The sequence below is a fragment of the Phoenix dactylifera genome, chromosome 2 (assembly GCF_051530095.1).
Source record: "Phoenix dactylifera cultivar Ajwa chromosome 2, Ajwa_hap1_PhDact_Kaust_v1.1, whole genome shotgun sequence".
NCBI classification, from domain to species: domain Eukaryota; kingdom Viridiplantae; phylum Streptophyta; class Magnoliopsida; order Arecales; family Arecaceae; genus Phoenix; species Phoenix dactylifera.
In genome coordinates this window covers 40,042,334-40,067,401 of record NC_143191.1, presented here as the reverse complement: position 1 = coordinate 40,067,401, position 25,068 = coordinate 40,042,334, and the positions used below count along the sequence as shown (strand labels likewise).

The 25,068-nt window shown below is 37.1% G+C and overlaps 1 protein-coding gene across 3 annotated transcripts; it reads left to right on the top strand.

The window, feature by feature from the left end:
- Window positions 1-262: 262 nt before the first annotated feature.
- Window positions 263-23,563, top strand: LOC103710654 (uncharacterized). Of its 3 annotated transcripts, XM_008796483.6 has the most exons (15): window positions 263-369; window positions 627-1,409; window positions 9,899-9,980; window positions 10,099-10,202; window positions 10,710-10,836; window positions 10,921-11,015; window positions 11,585-11,708; window positions 20,289-20,369; window positions 20,868-20,966; window positions 21,138-21,323; window positions 21,573-21,660; window positions 21,754-21,824; window positions 21,899-21,970; window positions 22,747-22,890; window positions 23,177-23,563. In XM_008796483.6, exons 2-15 carry the CDS (start codon window positions 1,369-1,371, stop codon window positions 23,372-23,374), a joined length of 1,512 nt encoding a protein of 503 aa, XP_008794705.1. In that variant the 5' UTR covers window positions 263-369; window positions 627-1,368; the 3' UTR covers window positions 23,375-23,563. The 3 variants fall into 3 exon arrangements, with proteins under 3 accessions (XP_008794705.1, XP_008794704.1, XP_026661862.1); XM_008796482.6 differs by having other exon boundaries at window positions 295-1,409; XM_026806061.4 differs by lacking the exon at window positions 21,138-21,323 and having other exon boundaries at window positions 313-1,409.
- The last annotated feature ends 1,505 nt before the right edge of the window (window positions 23,564-25,068 follow it).

The window sequence follows — 25,068 nt, the reverse complement described above, 5'->3', positions numbered from 1 at the left end:
CAAACTCCAAAGTTGGAAGTGCAGAAAGAATTGTGTAAATTCTTGCATGGTTTGACGGCATAATTGTCCAAAAAAAAGTACCGATAGCGTTTGATGTGTCAGAACCCTTGGAAAGTATAATGCACTTTTAGCCGCACCCATTGTTTTGCACACAATAATGCACCCTATTATAGCCACGGCTGAAGGCGTCTGGATTGGGTGTTTTTAAGAGGGCCAGTTAATTGATTCCCGAGATAAAAGAAATCCGGCGCTCCTCCCCACCGTAAGAAAAAGAAAAAAATATTTAATTATATTAAGGAAAACTAATTTCTTACCCTCTCTTTTCTCCCTTTGTGCAACGTTCTCTGTGCCTCCGGCCTTCGCTCCCAGGTGAGAGTTGTCGTCTCGCTCGCCCCCCGATTCTCCCAACCCCGTTTCCTGCTGCCCACCTCCTCCTCGGATGCGTTCGAGACGGCCAATCGCTGCCTTCTGTGGAGTATTTTAGGGCTCCTCCGGCTCCGTAGGTCTCGGGGAGTGCTTCCAGCATCCGATTGCGAAAACGCGGTCGTGGTGGGCGGAATTGGGTGCTCGCTTGGAGAGTTGAGGTCTTGGCTGGGGATTTTAGGGGTTTCTTGCTTTTTATGCAGGTCTGAAGAAGTTCGCATGTGGTTTCTTTGAGGCGTGTCGAAGTCGCGGTGATTTGATCTATGGATCGAGCTCCGATGTGCTGTTCGGCTCTATTTAGGGGGTTGTGTGGCGTTAGATCTTGAAAGGGCGGGATAATCAGGGGAAAGGTGGAATTCGAGACTATCTTTACGATGATTTGTGAGGTTTTATCAGAAGAAAGTAAAATCTCTGGATCTTGGTGCCGTTACATCTGAAATTTGGATGAATTTTGATGTTATTTGTGTCAGCACATCAGGATTAAATTTCGAGTTCTGATCCTAGGTGTCTTTCAATCTTTGTTTCTTCAAGTGTAATTCTGCAAGTGGTCTGAGTTCTTGATGATTTTGGATTCGGGGAGAGTCTGTCTGTTTGTCTGAAGTTTGAACATTTCAGGATTTGGTGTTGATGTTGAGCGTGAAAGTTGGGAGATTAGATGAAACTTTTTCCTTTGTCTTAATTAGGTGGTCGGTTTTTTCTTTCATGGATCTTGGGAAGATTTCAGACCTTCTGATTTAGAAGATGAAGGTGGATGGAGATGTATGCGGCTTAATGCGGTTTTAAGGCTTTAATTTTGTTGGGTCCGGCAGTTGTGTAGTTTTGAAATCATCTGCAGAACCAGGGGATTTTTGTAATGGTAGAAATTTGATATCTTGGTGTTCTCAGAGACTCCGCATTTTGCAATAACTGAAAGCGGAGTAGCTCTGAGGGTTACAAGGAAGGGAAATGATCGAACAGTTCATCAATTTTGTGATTCGACCTCCTAGGTATATTTCTTAATCTTTCACTTGATTAATCTGTAGTACCTTTTACTTCTTCCCATAATTTGTGCTTATAACTTCCTACCTTTCGACTTACTAGAGTTTTCTACTTCCATGCTTATGTCTATTTCTATTTATGTGCATGTCTGCGGCCACACGCACATGTATCTATGTTAGTTGAGCTTGTTGATTAATTTTATTAGATAATTGTACGGAGACTATTTCTGCATGCATGGTAAGAGCTTGTTTCATCTTTCTTTCTTTCTTTTTTTTTTTTTTACTTCTTTCTATACCAGAGTCTTGCTTGCGCCATACCTGTGAGAAGTATTATTAATGACTGTAATTCTCCAATCTGGTCAACGCCTTATTATTTATGTTAAATGGCTATTAAATCCATAAATTTTTTTTGAGAGGTAGACTTTCCTTTTTTGTCTCTCAAAGCAAAACTAGAGTGAGTAACATTCATTTCATGTGGACGTGATTATTTTGGCGAAAGACAGGAGGCAAGTGACATGAGCCTTATGTTGATCACTCTGGAGTTTGACTTTGGAATTAGAAAAGATGTATTCTTAAATCAGTATTATGTGGAATTCTTGTGTCAGTTTCACTTATTACCAAAGAACTGAAGAAACGTAAGCCTTGTACATCAAGCTTATGGCTGAAATGACATTAATTTTTTTCCACATCTTTTTGCATGGTGCCAAGCCATGTCCACAACCTTCTTGGTAGTGCTGAACTATGACATGCAATGCCAAACTTTGGATTCTTTTTCCCTCCTTCTCTGTAATTAACAAAGTAATGATTTTGGACCACAAGTTTTACTTCAAGTGCAATTCTGAAGTCTTATTTTAATAAAAAATGACTTATCCCTTTCTTTATATGCACCTTTCTTAGGCAAGCTTCCACAGTGTTGAAGTTGATGAGATTCAGTATCCCAGTGAAACAATTCACTGATGTGATGTGCATATTCCTTGCTTTCCATTGTCATTTGTCAAGACTGAGCTTCTACTGTCTGTCCTAATTCAACACTTGGTCTTGTGGAATTTATTTTAATTTTGCTTTCTTGATTGCATTTCCTTAAAGTAGTTCCTTCCATGCAATATAGAATTATTATTACAACATCCACTCCAGCTGGTCATCAAAACCAGCCCTGTGTAAGAATTATGTACTGATTATTATCAAACTTTGTACATTTGGTTCCATGAAGTTTGAATCTTCTTTTAATAAATTATTTTCCTCAGCATATCTTTCCTTGTACAATGGCACCCCATGGCCTTTTTTAGCTTTCTCTCAATGCCCTTCAAAGCCTCTATGTTTTTGAAAGTATTTACTTCATTCTCGATGCACTGCAATTTCCACAGTGACCTTTACTCATTAGCATGACCCTTTGTAGTAGAAATAAACTTTAATTTTTTTGTTTCCTTCATTGCATTTCTCATGTTTGAGGTTGAAGTTCTTTATTTACCTCTCATTTTATAGCTTCATTCAATTCTTTATTTGCCTGTCATTTCTCATTCTAGTTCAGTTACTTATAATCTGACAGCATACACCACTTGGTTATCCTCTATTCCTTGTCATATGAGATGTCTTCACTACGATTTTCCAGCCCACATCTGCATTAAGGCTGTAATGCTGTATGAGACTGGCTCCTTTATGTAAAAAGCGATCCTTAAACAGGCGTAGAAGAAGTTTTGAAAAGCTTGTCGTGATTATAAAGCACTTACCTTTCATGTGCATTTTTTTGGCTTCCACAAAATGGTTTCTGATCTTGCTTTTGTATGTATTTTACAAGTCACCTATTAATATATCTTGCCATTCTCATTCAAATCTTGGATCAATATTAGAACTAAATTAAAAAAACAAGTGCATTGAAGTGTATCTAATACTTCAGGGAAAGAAGAATTGGGATATAGCATCTTGCACGAGGCATGCTAAAAAATTTTCTTGTTTCAGAGTAATGAATATTAAATTGTGGAACATGAAAATGGGAAGTGTTGTGGGATGGGGTTCCCAGTTTAGTCCCACATCGGCTAATCAGCGGAAAGGTCTGTGCCTTATAATGAGGAGGCCTAAAACCTTTCCTCACGAGGCGCCTTTTATAGGACAAAACCGTGAGGTTAGGGGGCAACCTCCGCGGACCCCCGCGCCGTCAGGGCTCGGGACTGTCATTGGGCTCCGGCCCTGGGCGACCTCCCTGGGCGACCTCCCGCAGACCCGAAGCGGCAATCCCGGAGCGGACAATACCTCGCGAGGGACGCAGATGCTTTCCCTGCTCGGCCGGTGTGCGGGCTGGTGTCGGGGCTCCGACCCCACATCAGATGGCGCTAGAGGAAGGGACCCGGCCACGCACAGACCTTCCCACTGGGGGGCTGTGTTGTGGGATGGGGTTCCCAGTTTAGTCCCACATCGGCTAATCAGCGGAAAGGTCTGTGCCTTATAATGAGGAGGCCTAAAACCTTTCCTCACGAGGCGCTCCCCCAAGGGGGACAAAACCGTGCGGGGTGGAACGGGCTACGGCCCTGGGCGACTGTCATTGGGCTACGGCCCTGGGCGACCTCGACCCCGATCCCCAAAGCGGACAATACCTTGCTCTACCGAGCTGAGCTGCTCCAGCACTCTCTCGTTTAGACGAGGCGCCTTTTATAGGACAAAACCGTGAGGGTAGGGGGCAACCTCCGCGGACCCCCGCGCCGTCAGGGCTCGGGACTGTCATTGGGACTGTCATTGGGCTCCGGCCCTGGGCGACCTCCCTGGGCGACCTCCCGCAGACCCGAAGCGGCAATCCCGGAGCGGACAATACCTCGCGAGGGACGCAGATGCTTTCCCTGCTCGGCCGGTGTGCGGGCTGATGTCGGGGCTCCGACCCCACATCAGGAAGAGTTTTACGTATTTGCAACAAATGAAAGGTGTTCAGACGGAAGAGAATTTAGAAAAAGTCATGGTAAATAATAGATATCAAAAAGAAGAATAAAATGAAAAGTTAGGTGGAAGAGATTTTCTGAACAAACTAAAGGTAGAAAGGAGGAAGAGGAATATGTTCCACAAGACAGCTGGCCCTCTTTCATAGAAGAAAATATTCAGATGCAAAAAAAGAGAAATTGGCTGGATGCTCTTTAAGTCCTTGTTTGGTTCATGAATAAGCCAGAAGTAAGGCCACCTTTTCATCTACTTTCAGTATTATTTCAGCCAACGACTTTTTGGGAACCTAAATAAAGCCCCAATAACAAGGGGTACATTTGGAATTCTAGAGAAACTGAAAAGCTCCTTTTTTGGTACTTACTTGGCTTTAACCGGGTCAAAATTATTTGGGTCACAGTGTTACCTGGTGGATGAGGACTAAGTAGCAAATTTATATAAAGTTATTCAAATTTCCAGGCTAAAATTATTTGGGAACCAAACAGGGCCTAAAGGAGAAATGGGAGAAATTTATTTATGAATGGAATGTTTATGTAAGAAGTCCAGCATGCAATCATGGAAAATGGGATCCATCACTCAATAAATTCTTAGTTGCCATTTGAGTTGTCTAATGAGGGATATCTGAGTTGATGTGGAGCCCTAGAAGAATTTGAGAAAATCATATGCATGAGGCTAGTCTCCCAACTATAACATGAAAATTCAACTTCAAATAGAAAAAAAGAAACTAAAACCTAGTAACAAGATAAACTAGTTAGCATTTGCATTGCTGGAGGCCAATCCTTTAGACATTTACCTTTCCATATGTACTAACTTCAAAGTAATTGAAATTTAACAAACCCTTGAAGAGGTTTATTTTAGCTTTTGATCCTTCACATTTCATCGTTCATCTTTTCTCTTATTGCTTTCCTGGTAACATTTTTTCGTTCTTTCTATCTTTTTTATTTTGAAAGTTGGCCAGCATAGCAAAGCTGCATGTTTTTGGAAGTCGCATCTTGAGATGTATCAATCTAGTATTGCTTGATCGCACTTATAATGTCTCTCACCATCCAATATCATCCAACTCATAACTTAATATCATGCAAATTCATATTGTGATAATTGATACTTGTTTTTTTAAGGAAAGATAATTGATTTATATCAGACAAAATTTTTTATCACTGTTGATGTTTTATTTTCCAACTAACGAAATTTTGATGTTAGTCTATTGCATGGAGTCGCTACTTTGTTCAATAGTATGCGTGAGAATGTTTGTTTGAGAGTGCATGAAGTAAAATAAGGATTTAAAAATGCATTCAAAATTCATCTAACAGTTTTTCATTTTAGAACCATTTAAAATAGAATAGGTAAGTTACCTAGTATATCTTTCTGCATTTGTATAGCATCCATTGCAAGGTTGGCTAACTTTCCATGCTGATGCTGCTAATTTCTAGCATTATGGAACATCAGATGATATTGACTGATGTTAATGAGATATGACAGTTAAGTCTTGTTCTATGTGCTTCTTAATTTTGCCTATAACTAAATAACAGCTGGTAGTTATTTGTTTTAGAATATAGGATCAACATAAATGGTTGGTGGCTCATTAACATCAAGGTAGAACTACAATTTAGTTCTCAAAATTTTTAAGAGATCCAACTAGTAGAATTCTAGTGAATCTTGTATGAATTTGGCTCTCAAGGTTAACAACTTAACATATTTTATAAAATTCAAATCCCACCCCCAATCCAAAAGCACATGTTGAGATATGTGGCAACCTGCTACACACATGTAAGGCTTGGCCCTACGAGCATTCAAGGAAACAACCTGTCAAACAACAAATACAAACCAATCTGACAACAGGAAAGACAACAGATGCTTGATAAAAAATTTCAAAAGTAACTAGATTTCCAAAACTTGTATTAGCCACAACAATCCCAAAACAACCTCAAGTTAAACATCAAGGTAGAACTACAATTTAGTTCTCAAAATTTTTAAGAGACCCAACTAGTTCTGCAAAACCACAAGATCAAAGAGGCTTCCAACAAAATTAGGGCGGCGTTGTCAGGTCCAACTAAGTCTATGATCTTTCTCTATGCTTGCTTCCCAATCTCCACCGATCACCTTCCATGCCTCGGGCTTTGAAAATGAGAGAAATAAGGGTGAGTTGAAAGCCAAGTAAGCAACTAACAACCATAACCAAAGGAATCAAGCAAGTATGACAAAGAAACTTTGAGCAATGTATGGATGCATGATTCAAAATAATTTATTTAACAAAGATAGGATTTTCATAGTCAAAATTGTGCAAATAATTCCAAGGTTCTATATGTAAATCATTTTCCAATTCAATATTCCAAATGTGATTCCAAAGAATTTTTTTATAAGTGATTACAAAATCAAAGTTTCTTTTCAAATGCTTTCAATAAGCTATTTATGCCCATTTTTTAATTCGGTTTCTCAACTCATTAGTCTATAATCCCTGTGACAAGGCCCAAAGTATCATATTCAACCCTTGTGAAGTAGGTCCAGAGTACTGCATTTAACCCTTGCAAAGTAGGTCCAAAGTACTGCATTTAACCTCGAAAGAGTAGGTCAAAACTCAAAAGTGTATTTAACTCCTATGTAGTAGATCCAAAGTAATCAAACTTTGGAATGATCTACATGCCAATGTATGATCCCCATTGTCAGGTCCAAAATGTAGCTAGATTGAGAGTCCAAATTAAACATGCAAAATCCAATTGTTTTTACCAATACCAGCACATACTATTATCCAAATTATATAGATGGCTCAAACAATTTATGAAATCCTCAATCATACATGAGTATCCAAAGTTTCAAATATTTTACATACATGTATGGTTTTCAAAGAAGTATTTTAAGCACTTCATTTTATGCAAAGGTTTTCAATGATTTTAATATTTTTATGCAAACATGGTAATAATTCATAATTATGAATAAATCATGAATTTCAAAGATATCCAAGGGTTTCAATACTATGTCGTACCATATCAAGCATGGCACATGCTAACAATAGAGCACATGCCGACAAAAGAGCACTGACGCCGATGTGTGCTAGTGGTGGCACACATCTCGTGCCAACCAAGCTCCAGTTCGACACCATATAGGCTTGGCATGACATGGTCAGGCACAATCTAAAACTCTAAGCATAAATAGAAAAATATGCAATTTAATTCAAACAAGTGTTTCACAAGGTAGAGTATAAAATTTTCAAGATATTTTGCTGCAATTACAATAAATATATATTTTAGAGATAGATAGTGGAAAATACTCTAGTTATGTTGAGGTTACTTACTGAATACGCTAAATCTGACAAGAGAGCCCTTCTAGTCAAATATAATCTTCTTCAACACCTAGCAAGTATGAACAATCTAAACATCAAAATGTAGCCCCTAGTGCCCTTTAATAGGTCTAAGTGCCCTATGGAAACCCTCATTTTCCTCATAATCAATTAACCTCCAAAATTTTATGTGAGACGTAAGTATTCACAATTAATGAAATAAAGCTCCAAAAAATGAAACTTAGTGAATATATTTGACATAAATAGGAGAACCAATTTATGGTTACCTTTGGCCAAATGAAGCAGTTCCAATGGATCCCATCAATCTTAGGCCTTGGCCTTCTCTACGATAAAATTGATCCATAATTAACTAAATTTATCATAAAAATTATAATATTAATATTATTGAAATCCCTAGAGTATGATAGTTCTATAGGCATATGCTATGAGGCTGGAAACTTGCCAGAGGTGACCGGCAACATAAATCTAGACCTCGGTTTTCTCAAATCTACCACCAAACAACAATATTCACCAATTTAAGGATAACAAGGTTGGTGTTTACCTGAATGAGGCCTTTAGCTAGAAGTTGGGGCTTCTCCTCGCTCAGTACGGTGGTCTACTCTCCCTACACTTGAAAACTGATATTAGTGTTATATTAGAGAGGGCAAAACTACAATAGAGAGGAAGAGCGAGTCAAGAGAGAGATTTAGCTTACCAAATAGGTCAAGCATAGAAGGAATGAGAGAAGGGATGGGGAAAGAGGGTCGTTTTGGGGAGAGAGAGAGGGAAAAGGAGGTGGTTACAGGTGATGAGCAAGAGAGAGAGAAAAGAGGGAGTGTGAGAGAGACGAAGAGGAGGGGGAAGGCTGGTGAGGCGGTTGTTGGATGGCAGGATAGGGGGTGCCGGCAGGGTTGCTATGTGGTGGTGGTGGCACTAAGTGAGAATAGAAGAAGAAGAAATGAAGAACAAGAGGAGGGGATAGGGTGTTGGATGCGCATGCAGGGAGGAAAGAAAGGGTGGGGAGGTGCAGGAACTGGGTCACCTAGATCCAGGGCCCAGGCTAGTTTGGGCTTGATTCGTGGGCCTACGATGGCTTAGGGCATTAGAAATATCTAGCAAGCAGTTGAGGATGTTCTTTGGGTCCCACACCATTGGCTAGTTGGATTTGATTTCGGATTTGGAGCACGAAGAAATGAATAGGAGGAGGCCATGGAATTGGAGTTCGATGATTCAAAAACAGTGGGGTTTGGTGTGTGAATGCTGTAGAGGGATGGGTCAAGGGTGGTTGGAGGGGCCTGGCCCGGCTGTGCTTTAGGTGGTTAGAAGTTCGTAGGTTGAAGCAGGAATGGAATGAACTAGAGGGTGGAAAAAGGTGGCGTAGTGGTATGTATGTCTTAGCATTGCAAGAGGAAAGAGGAAGCACATGTTAATGGTTGGTGGTTGGAAGTTAGAAGGATGAAGCAAGAATGGAATGAACTAGAGGGTGGCAAAAGGTGGCAAGATGGTAGGTATGGCTACAGAATTGGAAGGACAGGATAATGGCGGCTGGAGTATGGAGCCAGTGGTGCTTTTCAAACATCTGTCTTGCCTGTTGCATCGATGCAACTTCAGGACCATTGGCATTGCTGCCATAGGTTAGCAGTGCTGCTAAGGGACGAGTCTATCTTGTGTTTTTGTGCCTCAGCTGGCTGCTGGTGGTGACTCATCAACCTTGTTGGGAGGGGCCACAATAGATGACCTGGTGAGGCATCATAAAACAGGCACTTCTGCTTGTTGGAACTTTTTGTTAACCTTCCTAAAAATTACTATTTCTTCTCATGATTAAGTTTTTCTTTTCTTAATTGATTTCTCATATACGTTTATTGTACGATATTTCTTTTACTACCTTTTGTGCTGTGTTTCAAGTTTCTGAATCTTTTATAGTCGAAGAACTTAGCCACATTTTCGTAGTCACCTGTGAATGTTGATTAAAATTGTATGCCTGAAGCAACTAGTCTTTGCTAAATCTGTCGTCATTGCTTGTCCAAAGATTGTCATTGTATTCTACTGCTTCTATGTTGTCACCACTGCATAGATAATATGCACTGTACTAAGAATCTAGTATGTCAAATGGTGGTGTTTATTAGTATTTCTAATTCCATGAATATAATATAAAATTTTCAAAGCGAATCAGCAAATGCAGTCAAGTTGTACTCTCGCCTACTACTATATTTTGAATATTGTATGCCAATTTGGAATGCATTATTATTAGACAATATTTTGGCTTTTCAACTACTTGTACCCTTCTTGATATGGTGATATACAGGGCAGAGTATAACCCAGACCAGTATTTATGGGAATCAGAATTCTCTTTTGCAAGCAGAAAATTCAAACGCCTAGACTTGGAGGCAAGTACGGACATCAATTATCGAGGTTTCTTCTGTCTTTTTGCGGTTCATGATGAGATGCTTATGGCAATTAGAAGTCTAATACTCATTGATTTTGACTTCTATTGAAATTTGACAGCTTACAAATGCAAGAGGGCATACCTTGCAGTGCAGTCACTACGTTCCCTCTGATATCCCAGAAAACAGCACTCTTCCTTGTGTTATTTACTGCCATGGAAATAGGTTAGACACCATTCTTGCCATCATTTGCCCCCATATATTTTTAGATTACATATAATGTTGCACTAGCATGCACCTGCTTGGTGCAAACTGCAATTACATGTTCTTTTAGAAGAAAAAAGCATTTCATTCTTTGCTAAGATAAAGAATTTGTCAAAATTGTGAAGTTTAAGATGCACGTGAAAAGGGAAAATGCTGAAATTGTTATTTGAGGGTTTATTCCCTGATATTGTACCTTTATTTTTTTTTAAAAAGAATATGTACTGTTGCTTCATTAGAGGGATGCTTAACTGATCCATATGTGACAAAATCCATCCCTGCCCCGTCTTTATAGCTCACTGATAATGCCATCTATTGCAACATCCTCTGTTGCAATGGGGCCAGTGAGTGATCCAAGGTCAAAGGTGATTGTGTCAACATTGCCCTAATTTAATTTCCATATTTCTCTTGTTATGAAATTTTATCCTTGGAGATGCTGAAGCATGCTTGTTTCTTTGGTGACAAATGCAGTGGATGCAGAGCAGATGCAAATGAAGCCGCCGTAATCCTTCTTCCTTCGAATATTACGGTCTTCACTCTTGACTTTTCAGGCTCAGGACTATCTGGAGGTGACCACGTCAGCCTTGGTTGGCATGAGGTATCTTAATGCCTTTCAATGCCTACTAGCTTATGCTTACTAAATCTTCTAACAATTCATTTTCATCAATGACTTAACCATCAGAAGGATGATCTCAGAGTTGTGATCTCTTTCCTGCGGAGCAATAAGCAAGTTTCTTGTATAGGCCTTTGGGGGCGTTCCATGGGTGCTGTCACAAGGTATTTCCTCTTATAGTATTATGGCCTTGAATTTCATCAGTGCTAAAATTGTCTATGTTGCATTTTTCTTCCATTTTTGCGAACCTCTCTTCTGTTCTTCTGGATTGTCTCATCCAGAGCTATTGAAATTATAATTCATTTGCAGTAGTGTAACATATATTTTTTGGGGGTAGTTTGCAGTTCAGGAATTATGTTCATTTGAGATAGAGATATCTGGCTTTTGAGATCAATTGTACTCAACATGGTTCCCTTTGGTTATAAAATTACAATCTTCTACTTGATGTGCCTCTCATTTTTTTTGCCCTTTCCAGTGTTAGTTATAGGAAACCTTTGTGGCATTATGATTGACATCCACTCTAGTCTTGATGTGAATCTACAAAAGGTGTCAACTTACATTTGCCATCAGTTCATGTTAGAGGCCATCAATGATACCTGCCCCATATCTCTGAACAGATCTTACATAGAATACATACAACTATTTGCATCTGACTGCAAACTGCTGGTTGATATGATGATCTTAGAGGATCTTTGCTTACTATTGATGCCTTACTCTCTTGAATGTAATGCAGCCTTCTTTATGGAGCAGAAGACCCCTCTATTGCTGGCATGGTGCTAGATAGTGCATTCTCTAACTTATTCGATCTAATGATGGAGCTTGTGGATGTTTACAAAATTCGACTTCCCAAATTTACAGTATGCCCCAGAAACCCTCAACCCCCCCCCCCCCCCCCCCCCCCCCCCCAAAAAAAAAGAAAAAAAAAAAAGAATGAAATAAAATAAAATAAAGCTGCTGTGTGGATTATGAAGTAAACTGTAGCCATCATTTTTATTTTGACATGACATATATGATATTCATGTATTCTGGTTATATATGTGGTTCTCAATCACAGGTACTTTGTTGCTTCCTGGGTTGTTGTAAGATTGATAGGCTGACAGCTGCTGCCTTTTGCAAAATCTATGTTGATTAAAGATGGAATAAGGGACTTTAGTATTAAAAAATCATATTTTCTTGGTCATACTTTAGGATCACTGTAATGTATATATCTATTGCCATTATTAAGAAGTGTTATGCCATATTTTAATCGTTGTTTGCCATGTTCTATTAGTTGATAATCCTCCACTTTTTCCTTAACTAGTGGGATTTGTAAGCCCCTTTAAACATGCATTTAACTCTAACCCTTGGTCGACCCAGATACCATCTTGTTTTGATGTCTAGGTCACAACTCAATAGGTTGGAAATGGGCCGATGTGGACATGAGGCCCGTCAGGCCAGGCCATCTTTGAGTCGGGTTCTAGGCCTGTTCTAGTCAGGTTTGGGCTCGGGTTCTAGAGCCTAGATTAAAAATGGTCTTGTACTGAGCCCGACTGGGAGCCTAGCCTGGCCTGGCCTGCTTGTAACCTTGACTCAGTTTTAACCCCCAACCACTATCCTCACATTGCCCTCCCACCATCTCATTCTCTCTGCTTCTCCTGCGCCACCCCACCCCTCAACCCCCCCATTCCCCCGCTCCCTTATCTCCTCTCTTTTCACCTCTTAAGCACCATGAAAAAAGGGATGGTGTAGCAGCGGCGGACAGTGGGATCGTGCAGCAGTTATGGGTGGCAGACCACACAGTGATGGGAGCTGGATTTGAACCAGCACAGACATTGTCAATGAATCAACACGGTTAGGCGGCTCATATCTATAGAGAAAAGGAAAAGTTCAAAAAAAAAAAAAAAGCCTGTGTACGGTATGGAGAGGTTTCGGATTGGCGTTATTGGAGTTAGAGTTTTGGATTAGGGTTTGGGTTGGAACTAATTGGATCATCAGGGATGGAGCAAATTGGGCTTGGGCCTGATCCCTTGACTAAGGCCTAACCTGAAGCCTGCAATTTTTTTTTTAAGGCCATGCTCAAGATTGAGGAAAACTGTCTTGACCCAGCTTGGTTCCAACCTTACAGTTCGGTGATTCAACTGTAGATCAATTGCAACTAATGTTTGGTCCATGACATCTTAAACAGATAAAAAAAATAAATACTTACTAAAAGTATGTTTAAAGTACAAAATTATGAACGAATATGGAAATATCTACAATGACTTTGATTTTATTACATATGTAACATCTATACCATTAAAATGATTGAATAACACAACTCTTGTTTGCCTAGAAAGAAAAAAATATGCATTAATATCTATTACCAAACATAGCCAATAAGTAACTTAAGATGACAATGATGATGTAGGGAATTTGAATTTGGACAAGTTTTTACCACAGTTGAGATTAGATTCTAATCCTAAAAGAGAAATAACAAATACTATTTTCTTATTTTATTCGATCTCCCTTAAGTGGTTGACCTGGATGGGTCGAAAATGGGTCAACTCAAGCAGGTCAAGGGTTGACCCATTCATGCGAGTGGGTTACATGGCTTTTTGTATCTATTAATTTGGGTTGATGCTACCCATGCAGCTTTTGGGTCACGAACTAAGCATATTGACCCAGTTGGCCTGCCCTGGCCTTAAAACATTACTAATACTAGTCAAAGTTAACAAAATATATTTGGAAATTCTCATGTTTGCTATGCTCAGTTATATGAATGCAACCACTTTCATGGACCATCATTTTAAACCATATGACATTTTCAAATCCTTAACCTGACCAACAAGCCTTTTAGAATCTTTGGCAAGCGATATATCTTGCATGGAAACCCTAGAAGGCTAATTGTGGGGTTTACCCTCGACCGCGAGTGCATGCAATTAAGAGGCGACCTTCATGTTCCCTATAATGGAAAGTGTTCAAACCAAGGTTTTAAAACTTGATTTTAGTTTCAATTTTGGTCCCCTTGCTGCAGTTTCAGTGTTGGCAGTTTTGGCATTTTGTTTTGAGTTCTGTAGTTTGGTCAAAAGGTCAGAATAAAATCCAAAGAATCAAGAAAGTAAGATAAAAATAGGAGAAATCAAGACAAGTTGTTTCCCATCATTTAATTATGTTTCAAGTTGTCTAACATCATAATTTATGTATTGGATTATTTTAAGCTAAAATCCATCTATGCTTGTTTTATTTCATTTCAGTCTTTCATATTATATCCAAAAAAGGGCAAAATATCAAAGGATAATACTAATATGCAATGCTCTCTAGTCAGTTAATAAATGCAAAGAACAAAAAAAAATAATATCATGTTTACTTATTTAGCAAAATCTTTTTTTTTAAAAAAAACTAAGAGCTTGCTTTATCTATTGATATCTCTGTCTGTTGCTGCTTGAGTGTGAATGTGGTGGAATGTCGCCAACAAAGAGATGAATGGTCCGAGAAGATTATAGAGTTGCTATCACTCTTAGGCTGGGAAAAAGATGACTACTTTTCACCCCATCTCGCCCCTTCCCACTTTCAGTAATCGAAAAAGACAAGTTGGGGACACTCATGTGATATCATTCTTTCTTCATGCACCCCCCCCCCCCCCCCCCCCCCAACCAAACACCAAAAAAAAAAAAAAAAACCAAAAAAAGAAAAAAAAAAAGAGAGAGAGATTTTTCAAAATAATAACAGGTCTCCTAAAGCCCACTTTATCTACATATTGCATTGCTGTGTCCAGCTCTGTTTTCCCCCTAAAAGATGGTTTTTGAAGGTATGCATGCTCATGTTGAAGCAGTAATATCAAACAGAAATCACATAAATGTGTTCATGAGTTAAATTGTAGCACATCGACCATAAACTGCCAGGAAATTAAACATACTTTCAAACATTAAAAAACAGAAGTTTTGGTTGGTTTTGGCTGAAACTTGCTGATACTAACTGAAATATTTTGTCTTTTTTGGATCAGTCAAAAGAGATTGGGTTGGCTGAAACTTAAAACCTTGGTCTAAACTTTGAACAAAGATGAAGAAGGTAAGGTTTAATCTGTTGAGTAACTTTCATAAGTGTGGAAAATTTGAGCAAATAGCCAAATTAAATCATGACATTGATGGCCTATTCATCCTATTCATAACATATTGACTCTGTTGACGAATCTTGAAAACATAACCTCTTTTAGTTGCATTCCATGAGATTAGAATTTAGCACTGCCAATTTGTATAGTAGTCTGCAGTTGTGGTGTGATCTCTAGGGCAGTAGGGCTATGATTCTATAAACAGAGAATAGATAGGCGAACTGTCCTAAAATCTGCAGCAAGTGAGATCTGAGATAAAATGAATTAAGATCAAAAAAGAGATATTTGGACATGCAAGAATTTATGATTAATGGATATTGATGGCATTGGTAGTTCTGGGTTTTGAAGGCCAAGTTGTGTGGTTGGAGGGCTGTAGTCAGGCTTCCAAAAGGGAGTATGTGGTTTTGCAGGCTGTTTTGAGGATGAAATAATAGATAACAAGGAAGAAGCAAAGCACGAGCTAAATATTGCAGTCATGGTTGATGTGTTTGAGATAGTTATGATCAAGGTTTGTCGTACTGATCCTAGATACTGGTATCTTACCAACAAGATTTTAAATTCCAGCGGGACGAGGGCATCATGGCGGTCCCATCCCATTCCTATAAGAAATAGCGTCCGGACTCTAAAACCCATCCATGCAGGGAGAGAAGAAGAAAGAAGGGAAAGTAAGGAAAGAAAGATGAAGAAAAGGTAAAAGTGAAAGGAAAGAAGAAAAAGTGAAGAAAGAAGCAAGGGAGAAGAAAAAGAAACAAAGGTAAGGCAAAATGGAAGAAAGGAAATAGAAAGAAGATTGGAAAAGGAAAAAAGAAATAAAGGAAGGGATAAGAAAAAGAAAGAAAAAGAAAAGGAAAGAAAGGAAGATCGGAGAAAAGGAAGAAGAAAAAGAAAGAAAGGAAAGAAGAAGGGAAGAGAGATGGGGGACATCTACAAGAATGCATGATTGGGACAACCAGCTGGATGAGGCGGGACAGGGGGCATCCCTTTCCATGAGAAAGCGAGACACCCCTGTCCATGGGATTTAAAACCTTGCTTACCAGTACGGTGCCATATGCATATTGTACCGACACAATATTTCTTATGCTGGTATGGTACTGCTCAGAACCAGGTGATATGGGTCGGTACAACATGGAACCGAGTGGTACAAGGTGGTTTGCTCATATACCAAATATAGCCTCAGTTACTGGTACCTTACTGGTATGTTACGGTAATGCCCGATGTGGGGTGGTATGGCAAACTCTGGTCATGATATAGTGGGGTGGTAGAGATGTTTCTGGATAACTTTAATGTAGGGTGGATCGACACCAAATGAATGCTTTAACTGATGTTTTGATGTTTAAAATGCTAATGGCTTTGATTGGTGTTTTGCATGTGTTATTTGATCCTCATTCTTTATGCATCTAATCTACTTCAAATTTTAATCATTTCAAATTCCTACTTTTCTCCCTCTTTTTCTGTATTAACCTCTTTATCCTCTATGTGCTTGATAGTTGGTACGATGAAAAATCATAAAATTTTGCACAAATCTTAGGCCCTGTTTGGGGGAGCTTTTGGAGGGCCAGAAATCTTTCTGGCCCTCCAAAAGTACTTTTAGATGAAAAACTGTGTTTGATAAATTTTTCAAAAAGCTGTTTCAGCTTTTGCGGGAAGCTGAAAACAGCTTTTAGGAGAAAGCTCCAATTTGAAGCTTTTGGGAGGAAGCTGTTTCAGCTTTTTCGGAAAGCTGTATTTTTGACAAAAATATCCATATTAAAATAACATAATTACATAGTTTGTCCCTTTATAAATCTAAAAATCTGCTGTAGCTAAGAACCCTAGCCGTCAGACTCCCTTCCGTAAGAAAAGGTATTTTTTTTTTCAATTTTTGTATGCATCTCTTGAACCACATTTTAGAAGAAAAAAATTTTAATCCTTTTCCATACCTTCCAAAATCAATCTATTGTTTTTTTTTATCATCAACCTCGCGGCCCGCGCTGAGGTTCTCCTCGAGCGTGGACCACGAAGAAGAGCTCCTGGACCGCGGAAAATTATTTTATGAAAAATTATGAAAAATTATTATGGAAAATTATTTTATACTAATAATTATAATATTTTATACCTTTATTTTTGTATTATACTATAAATATAATATCATATTATATTATATCATAATACATTAATATGTTATATTAAATAATTTAATATTATGTTATATTATGAAAAATTAATTTATACTAATAATTATAATATTTTATACCTTTATTTTTGTATTATACTATAAATATAATATCATATTATATTATATCATAATACATTAATATGTTATGTTAAATAATTTAATATTATGTTATATTATAGAAAATTAATTTATACTAATAATTATAATATTTTATACCTTTATTATTGTATTATACTATAAATATTATATTATATTACATTACATTATAATACATCAATATGTTATTTTAAATAATTTAATATTATGTTATATTATGAAAAATTAATTTATAATAATAATTATAATATTTTATACCTTTATTATTTTATTATACTATAAATATTGTATTATATTACGTTACATTATAATACATTAATATGTTATTTTAAATAATTTAATATTATGTTATATTATGAGAAATTAATTTATACTAACAATTATAATAATTTATACTTTTATTATTGTATTATACTATAAATATAATATATATTACATTATATCATAATACATTAATATGTTATGTTAAATAATTTAATATTATGTTATATTACCAAATATTAATTTACTCTAATAATTATATTACTATTATGCTATATTAACATAATATTATTTTATCTTACAATAATATTATACTATATCGTATATTTATGTATTAATTTATGTTATGTTTTATTATGTTATGTTGGATAATACTATGCAATGTCCTTTATGGTAATTTTGTCATACAAAAGTACTTTCTCAGTTTGTTTACCAAACACAAAACAAAGTACCACAGCACTTTACGAATGTAGTTACCAAACAGCAAACAGCTTTTTATAACAGCTCTACTTCAGACAGCTCTACTTCCAACAGCTCTACTTCCAACAGCTCTACTGCCAACAGCTCTACTGCCAACAGCTCCCCCAAACAGGGTCTTAGTCTGACAATTTTTCATTTTCTCTCTCTTAGTCCTTTGAGTTTAGGGTATGCAATTTTTAAAATAGATTCTTTAAAGTGGCTTTCAAAGGAGCTTAGTATGTTGCCCTTGCCAAACAATTATCTCTGATTCCTTTCATGTCATGCCTTAAATGCTTATTAATTTACCTTTAGCCTAAAAAATGCTTATAACTTTATTTTTTTTTATATTCATCGATTGAAATTATTGGCAAGGTTTGTTGTACCAAACCATGCCATTCCATATTGAGAATATACTGTACCGTCCCATTTAGGGAACCAATACTTGGTATGGGGGATGTACTGACTGTTAATACAGCGAACTGACCCGTATCAACAATGTACTTGCATGGTATTGGTACGGGCACCGCAACTGATACTACGAACCATGATTATTGGTATCATTTAGTCCATGATGGTTTAGTTATTTTCAGTCGTTGATCATAATCATACTTGAAAAGCTTTAGCCAGTTATTCTGGTGGCTTCGAAACAATATTTGGGGTTAACTTATGTAGTTCTTGGCCTTCTTCCGCAATACATGACCTTTGCAATATTTCTTTTGATCTTTAATTGCTGAGCTATTCACAGCTCCAAAGAGGAGTGTGTAGAAATACAAAAGTTGCTAAAAAAATTGTTGCTTAAAGAAAGAAATAAGAATAAAAAAGACAGAAAAGGTAACTGATGGAGAAGTCGAAGGTACAAAAGAAAACTGCAATGGCATCTCCAAATAGCTGCAATGACAAAAGAAAACAATAACCAAAATATCCTTCTTCAAGTGCAAATCCAGTTCTTCAATAAGAGCAAGGCCAAGCTATCATCTTATTTACATATGACGTAGGATAACTGGCCATGGTAAATTGCTGCTATCATATAGAGCATCCTAACACGTTAAGTGGAATGGATTGCATCCAGTAATCTAAATAAGGCACATTTCTGGACTTGCAAGCCTCATTTTGACCCTCTTGAAGTACGAAGCGCTTAGTGGGTGCGGATTCAAGTTTCTGAGGAATTTCCAAAGCAGATATGTTACTCTTGGTAGAAGTTTCCTGCTACTAAGTGCTGACTATGTGGAACAACCACCACATCCAAAAGCAAATAGAGATATTTCTGGAGTCAATTTGACTTCATGCTGTTGTAAATATAACAGCAGTTCAAATAAACACTCCAGCAAAAGAAACTGGGCATAATACAGCAGCAAAGTACTGAGGTTAGATTATGTGAATGGAATGGATAATTCATAAAGACTGCGAAAAAACTAAATCCTAGACATCATCCTTGTTGTCAAACCCAGAAGTCCATCACATAAACTCGCTGCAAATGTAATGAAATGTCATACATACTTACTGAACCCATCATTTAAAATAATAGAGATTTTAATGTGGGTAACTGTTGTTTTATATTTGATACTTTTGGCACCGCTAGATATGTCACTAAATATGTGACTATAGTCATCTGTAAGATCATCATGTGAAACTGAAAGCCCTTGCATCTTGTTCACCAGGCATGTTTGCAAATGTTATCTGCTGAATAATCATGTGTTTCGCCTGTGCTAAGATGTAGCTTTGATTATATTCTCTACTTCTGTAGCATAAACTTAACAGAATGTCCATAACTTGTATGGCTTTACAGGTTTTCTTTCTAAGAAAAAAAATACTTGTTTTCGATTAGCAATGAATAATAATGCTTTATCATAGTAATAATAAAAAGTCTCAGCTTGTTAGTCGTGCCATAATTTTTTTTGGGGGTAACTACAATAGCCCATGTTCCATGTGAATGCTATGAATTGGATGGGCTATTGAACACTCATTCTGGAAGATATTGTATATATAATCATTTTGAACAACGGTTGTTTTGCTGCTATATTTGTTTTCAAAAGAGGCCCATTAAGGACTTCTAGAATGCCTGAAATGTTCTGTTATATATGTTTTCTCCTGGTATTTCTGTTTAGTTCTCTCAGTTTGCAAAGCTTGCAAGGCTTGTAAAGTTATTAAAGCTTACAATGGTATATTTTCCATTTTCCATTTTCCAATTCACTAATAATATATTGAATATCCACGAATATGGCAGCTATCCTCTCAAGTAAATATTTGATATGCATCTTACTTTATGCTTGTCATAATACTTAATGCTGGAGTGTTTCCATGATTTAGTGCTTATTTTCAGAGTGGTCGTATTGTTTCCTAAGCAATTCTATAGATGGTTGCACCATCTTGATCATTGATATGAAGTGCCTATTCCATCAGGTCAAAATGGCGCTTCAGTACATGCGGCGTGTTATTCAGAAGAAGGCCAAATTTGACATTATGGATCTAAATGCTGTACAGGTTTGGCTTTGATTAAACTTCTTTGAACACCCTTCTATATTCAATTTTATTCATGTGTTTGCTACTTTCACAGCAGTTCAAACTAAAGAGTATAAAGACAACAATCTATGCCTTTCTTGCATAGAGATGGGAGTTTCTTTGATAAACTGGAAAAACTAGCCTAGTCCATGTGCCCTTTAGGTCTCATTTGCCTGAACCGTGTGGTAACCCATCAAAATCCATCCTAGAGGGAACAGCTGCGGGATAAATGGTCTCTTATTGATTGCAGACCTTCATTGGTTTGTGGTCTCTTATTAGTTCTGAACCCTTATTGATTGTACAATCTTAAATAGCTTAACACAATTTTCTATGGTGTTAATCCAAGGTACCGGAACTCATACTATAGGACTATTTTTTGCCTTTACTGGTCAAATTAGATCCCTACTTTTCAACTCATAAAATTAGAACCTTACGTTTCAAAGTTCTACTAAATATGTATGATCATTCTGTTATCCACAGTTCGCACCAAAGACCTTTATTCCAGCATTATTTGGACATGCTTCTGAGGACATATTTATTCAGCCACATCATTCTGATCTTATTTACCAGGCATATGCGGTAAGCCATGATTTCTACTTCTGCCAGAGTAGCTTGGTTTTCATTATTACATTATATATTTTCTGAGTAGATAGTTTTATCCCATGGAGGTTGCTAGTAGATTCTGAATGTAGGTTGTGAATATTGCATAAAGGTGCATGTTAGTGTATCTATTTTTGGATTATTATGCAGGGAGACAAGAATATTATCAAATTTGAGGGTGATCACAACTCCCCTAGACCACAATTTTACTACGATTCTGTTTCAATTTTCTTTTACAATGTCCTTCATCCCCCTCAAATACCTACGACATGCTCAAGTAAGGTGGAGAGGTACTATGATTTAGGAGGTCTGAATATTGCTGCTGGTACAGATGAGGTGATTTCCAGATCCTTGTATTGTTAAACTTACTTCTGAAAGGGGTGCACAGTTTGAAGCTGTGCACTGGAATGAATGGTGGAAAAATCAAATTTGTAGTTATGACATGCTGTTAGCTTGTCATGATAAACTTTGACATATAATGGCAACCATGCTGCTGTTTTGTCAGTCTCATGTTATTAATTCTGTGTGATGTACAAGTGTTAAACAAGGTGATTGCAGATATATTGACCGTGTTATTGCCTCCAGAGTTTATTGCATGAGATCATTGCTGGTCTCCGTGCAGCTCGAACCAATGCAGCAAGTTCCTCGTCAGCTCCTCCTAGCAATCCAAATGGTGCAGAACCAATCTGGACTTTTATAGCATTAATATGCAACCTCTACTTGGTATTATTATCTTTTTCTTATTAATCATGTGGTTGCATTATAGGTTCGACCACAAAATCGATAGTTGAATTGCTATCAGAAAGTGTAGCTAATATGTCTGTAAATAATGAGTTGGTAAGTAAAAAAGCTTCAGATTTCCTTCATAAAGTGAAAATTGGTATTCTAAACGTTAGTTACCACTAATGCAGGATTCTGTTATTGATCATGACAACACTGCTACTGGAATAGGTGGGAATAGTGTGGAAGAATCTCATTTGCAGGTAAATCAGATGTTTGTTTGCTATTCAAAGATAGTTACTGCTGGCTATCATTTTATTATTGAATTATTTACATTGAGTTTGTCATTGTCACTACCAAAGTAGTCTGGTCAAATTCATCTTTTTCTTTCTTTTCTAATTAACAAATCGATAAATCACCATTTGAGAACAGTGAACGTCTATATTTACTTCTTTCTATTCTTTGACCTTCAGGGATAGCTGATTAGGGAAGATTTAGATGCAGTGATTATCAATTTTTTTATGGTTTAATGAATTGTATTTGTTGGGGGGAAGCTACTCTGTATTTATTTATTTATATTGAGAAGATTTTGCAGGAGAGCCTAGTCTTTGATTGTCTTTTTATTTATTGCCAACCAAACAAGGTGTAGGGTCGACTTCAGGGTGCTTTTAAAGGGAATACATATCATATCTTTGGACATCTGCAAGGTTACAGGCTCCTTTTTTGGATGGCTATAACATCAAACACGACACTTTTTCAGTGTAGTTGCAGAAGCTTCCTAGATGCGGTGCTTCTCTTTTACATGAATTCCTAGTCTCGTTGATGATTGATGTCTTTCCATTTCTGCTCCCAATACTGCTGTTTTTGCTAGTAAAGATGTTCCTGAACGTGATAATATCTGGCACTTTTCTGTTTGCCAGAAATACGTCATGTCCTGGAACAGCTAGACACGGTCATCTAGAAAAAAATTATCCATGAAACTTTCTAATGCCAAACCTGTTATTGTCAGCTGTTTTTCTAAATTTGCTACCATTTCCAGGAGAACTCGAAGGAACAAAATGATGAATGCTGCTCCTATACAAGCTCAAACAGGGAGAGCTGGGGAAGGTGTTCATCTCTGGGGGGAGCAAGCGAGGGATCATCCTCAGCAGAGTGTGCTGGAAGTTCAAATAGCAAAAGCCAGGTCCTCCTTCTCGCCTTTATGGCTTTTATTTATTCCAACCCTCTCAGGGATCGGTCATTAAAGAAATAACAAATACAGGCACTTTTACTCGTATTCTGCATATAATTCCTTTCTGATTAGTTTCTTCTTACATTTTATTTAATAGCAATGTTTTTTTCTATTTTTATGCTTTACAGTATATAAAACAGCAATATCTATTGATAAAATATAATATTGACAAAATCAAGTACATCTTAGATTTTTAGCTCTGACCTTTATTACTGAGGGTTATGGTTGGTTTTGTCAGCATATGACACTTAAGGCACTCGCATCACCTCTGAGACGGATACAATGGAAGTCATCTGCTAAGCTAAAGGAGAAGAAGGGCAGCCCAATATTGAGGAAATCAAAGCGCGAGAAGCTTGAGAAGGGGGAAACATTAGGCGAACGCCTGCGGCTCTGCTTTCTGGGTCGAGCCAACCACAAACGACACCGTTCATCTTGACCTACTCTCAACCATGTAGTTTTGTATCATAACAGTAATTTTCTGAGAAGGTATTGTTACCTCTCTCTCTCTCCCCCCCTCCTCGCCCCCAGCCACCACCCCCCATTATTTTCCTTTACTTTAGCTGGTGAATATCTAGTTGATGAATGATGATTCCACTTAAATCTGAGAAAAGCGATTTGACCCGAACCTACTGGCTCCATTCATGTTGGATCAAGGTCAGCTGGGTGTGGTGAAAGCTTTGCGATGCAGTATGTTTATAGTTTTGTTTAAGGTTAAAATCATCACAAATCAGGCCCCGAGTTTGCCGGGCCGGAAATTTCTGACCTAATGTGGAAGAGTCAGGTGAAGGTGGTATTCACGATTTGTGACCAGCACCTGAGTGATGTACAAGGTTGTAGGGCCCAACGAATTATTCATTTTGTTTCCAATTGGACAAGGTATAATTCACCTTATTTCCGGCTGTTGGAGGCTTAGGTAAAGTCAGCATCCAAGTAAGTACGGTTGATTTCTTTTTTGGAGACTGGAAAGGGATATCACCCCAGCCCTGTGCCTAAGTAGGTGTCATATATGATGACCATTGCTCTAAGCCACTGTTTCCACCTGTGCTACTTGAATTATGCCTCTCATCTGTCTTCAAGCAAAGGCCGAATTTGTGCCTTGATCATATTATAAATAGTTTTCATCATGTACTTGCATTGATTTTTAGTAAAAATTTTGAAAAGTTGTTTAGTTTTTCTAGAAAGCTAAAAATAGTTTTTTTTGAAAGATGTTTCATTTTAGAGCTTTTCGGAAAAATATTTTTAGGCTCAGTCCGGAAGTTGTTTTTTTTTACCAAAGTATCCATGATAAAATATAACAATTACATAAAATGCCTAATTATTTGACCAATTATATTACATAATTAGAAAATATGTTATATTATGAAAAATTAATTTACTATAATAATTATATATTTTATATCTTTATTGTATTATATTATAAATATTATATTATATTATAATATATTGATATATTATATTAAATAATTTAATATTATATTAAATTATTATGCTATAGTATATAATATTATATTATTATATTATAATAATATTATATTATATTACAGTAATAGTAGTTTGAGATTAGTATAAGGGCATTCCCAACCAAAATAGTCCAGCTGCAAGAAATTGTGGGTAACTCAGTTGCAATAACTTTTCCATTTAAATAGACAATATTGAGTGGAAGCCTTTCATATTAAGCGTGAAGTTTCACTAACGGTAAAAATTACTGATCGCCATAGTGCTTACAGTGGGTGCTATTTGCCATGGATCTCAATATTAAATTGTACAACTGTTACAAACTTATGATATTGCCCAAAACATTGTTTATGTAATTATTATTATTATTTTTTGGTTCTGGTGGTGCAATATTTTTCAGAGGAAGATTTTTTTTTAAAAAAATATGAATTCTTAAAATATTAGTTTATTAAGAGTATAGTGAAAATATCAGATAATCTTGGGCATTTGAGTTATAATGGATTGCTATAGCAGTAAATAATCCATCAAACAGATGTTATCTTTTTTTCCATTAATGGAAGTTGCCTAAAACCATTCAAGGTTTTCAAATCTATATATATCAATTAACTCATCGAGTAGCTAAGACCGAGGTGAGTCGGTATCTTCGTCCATGTGGGCTGAATGCTCCCATCTAGA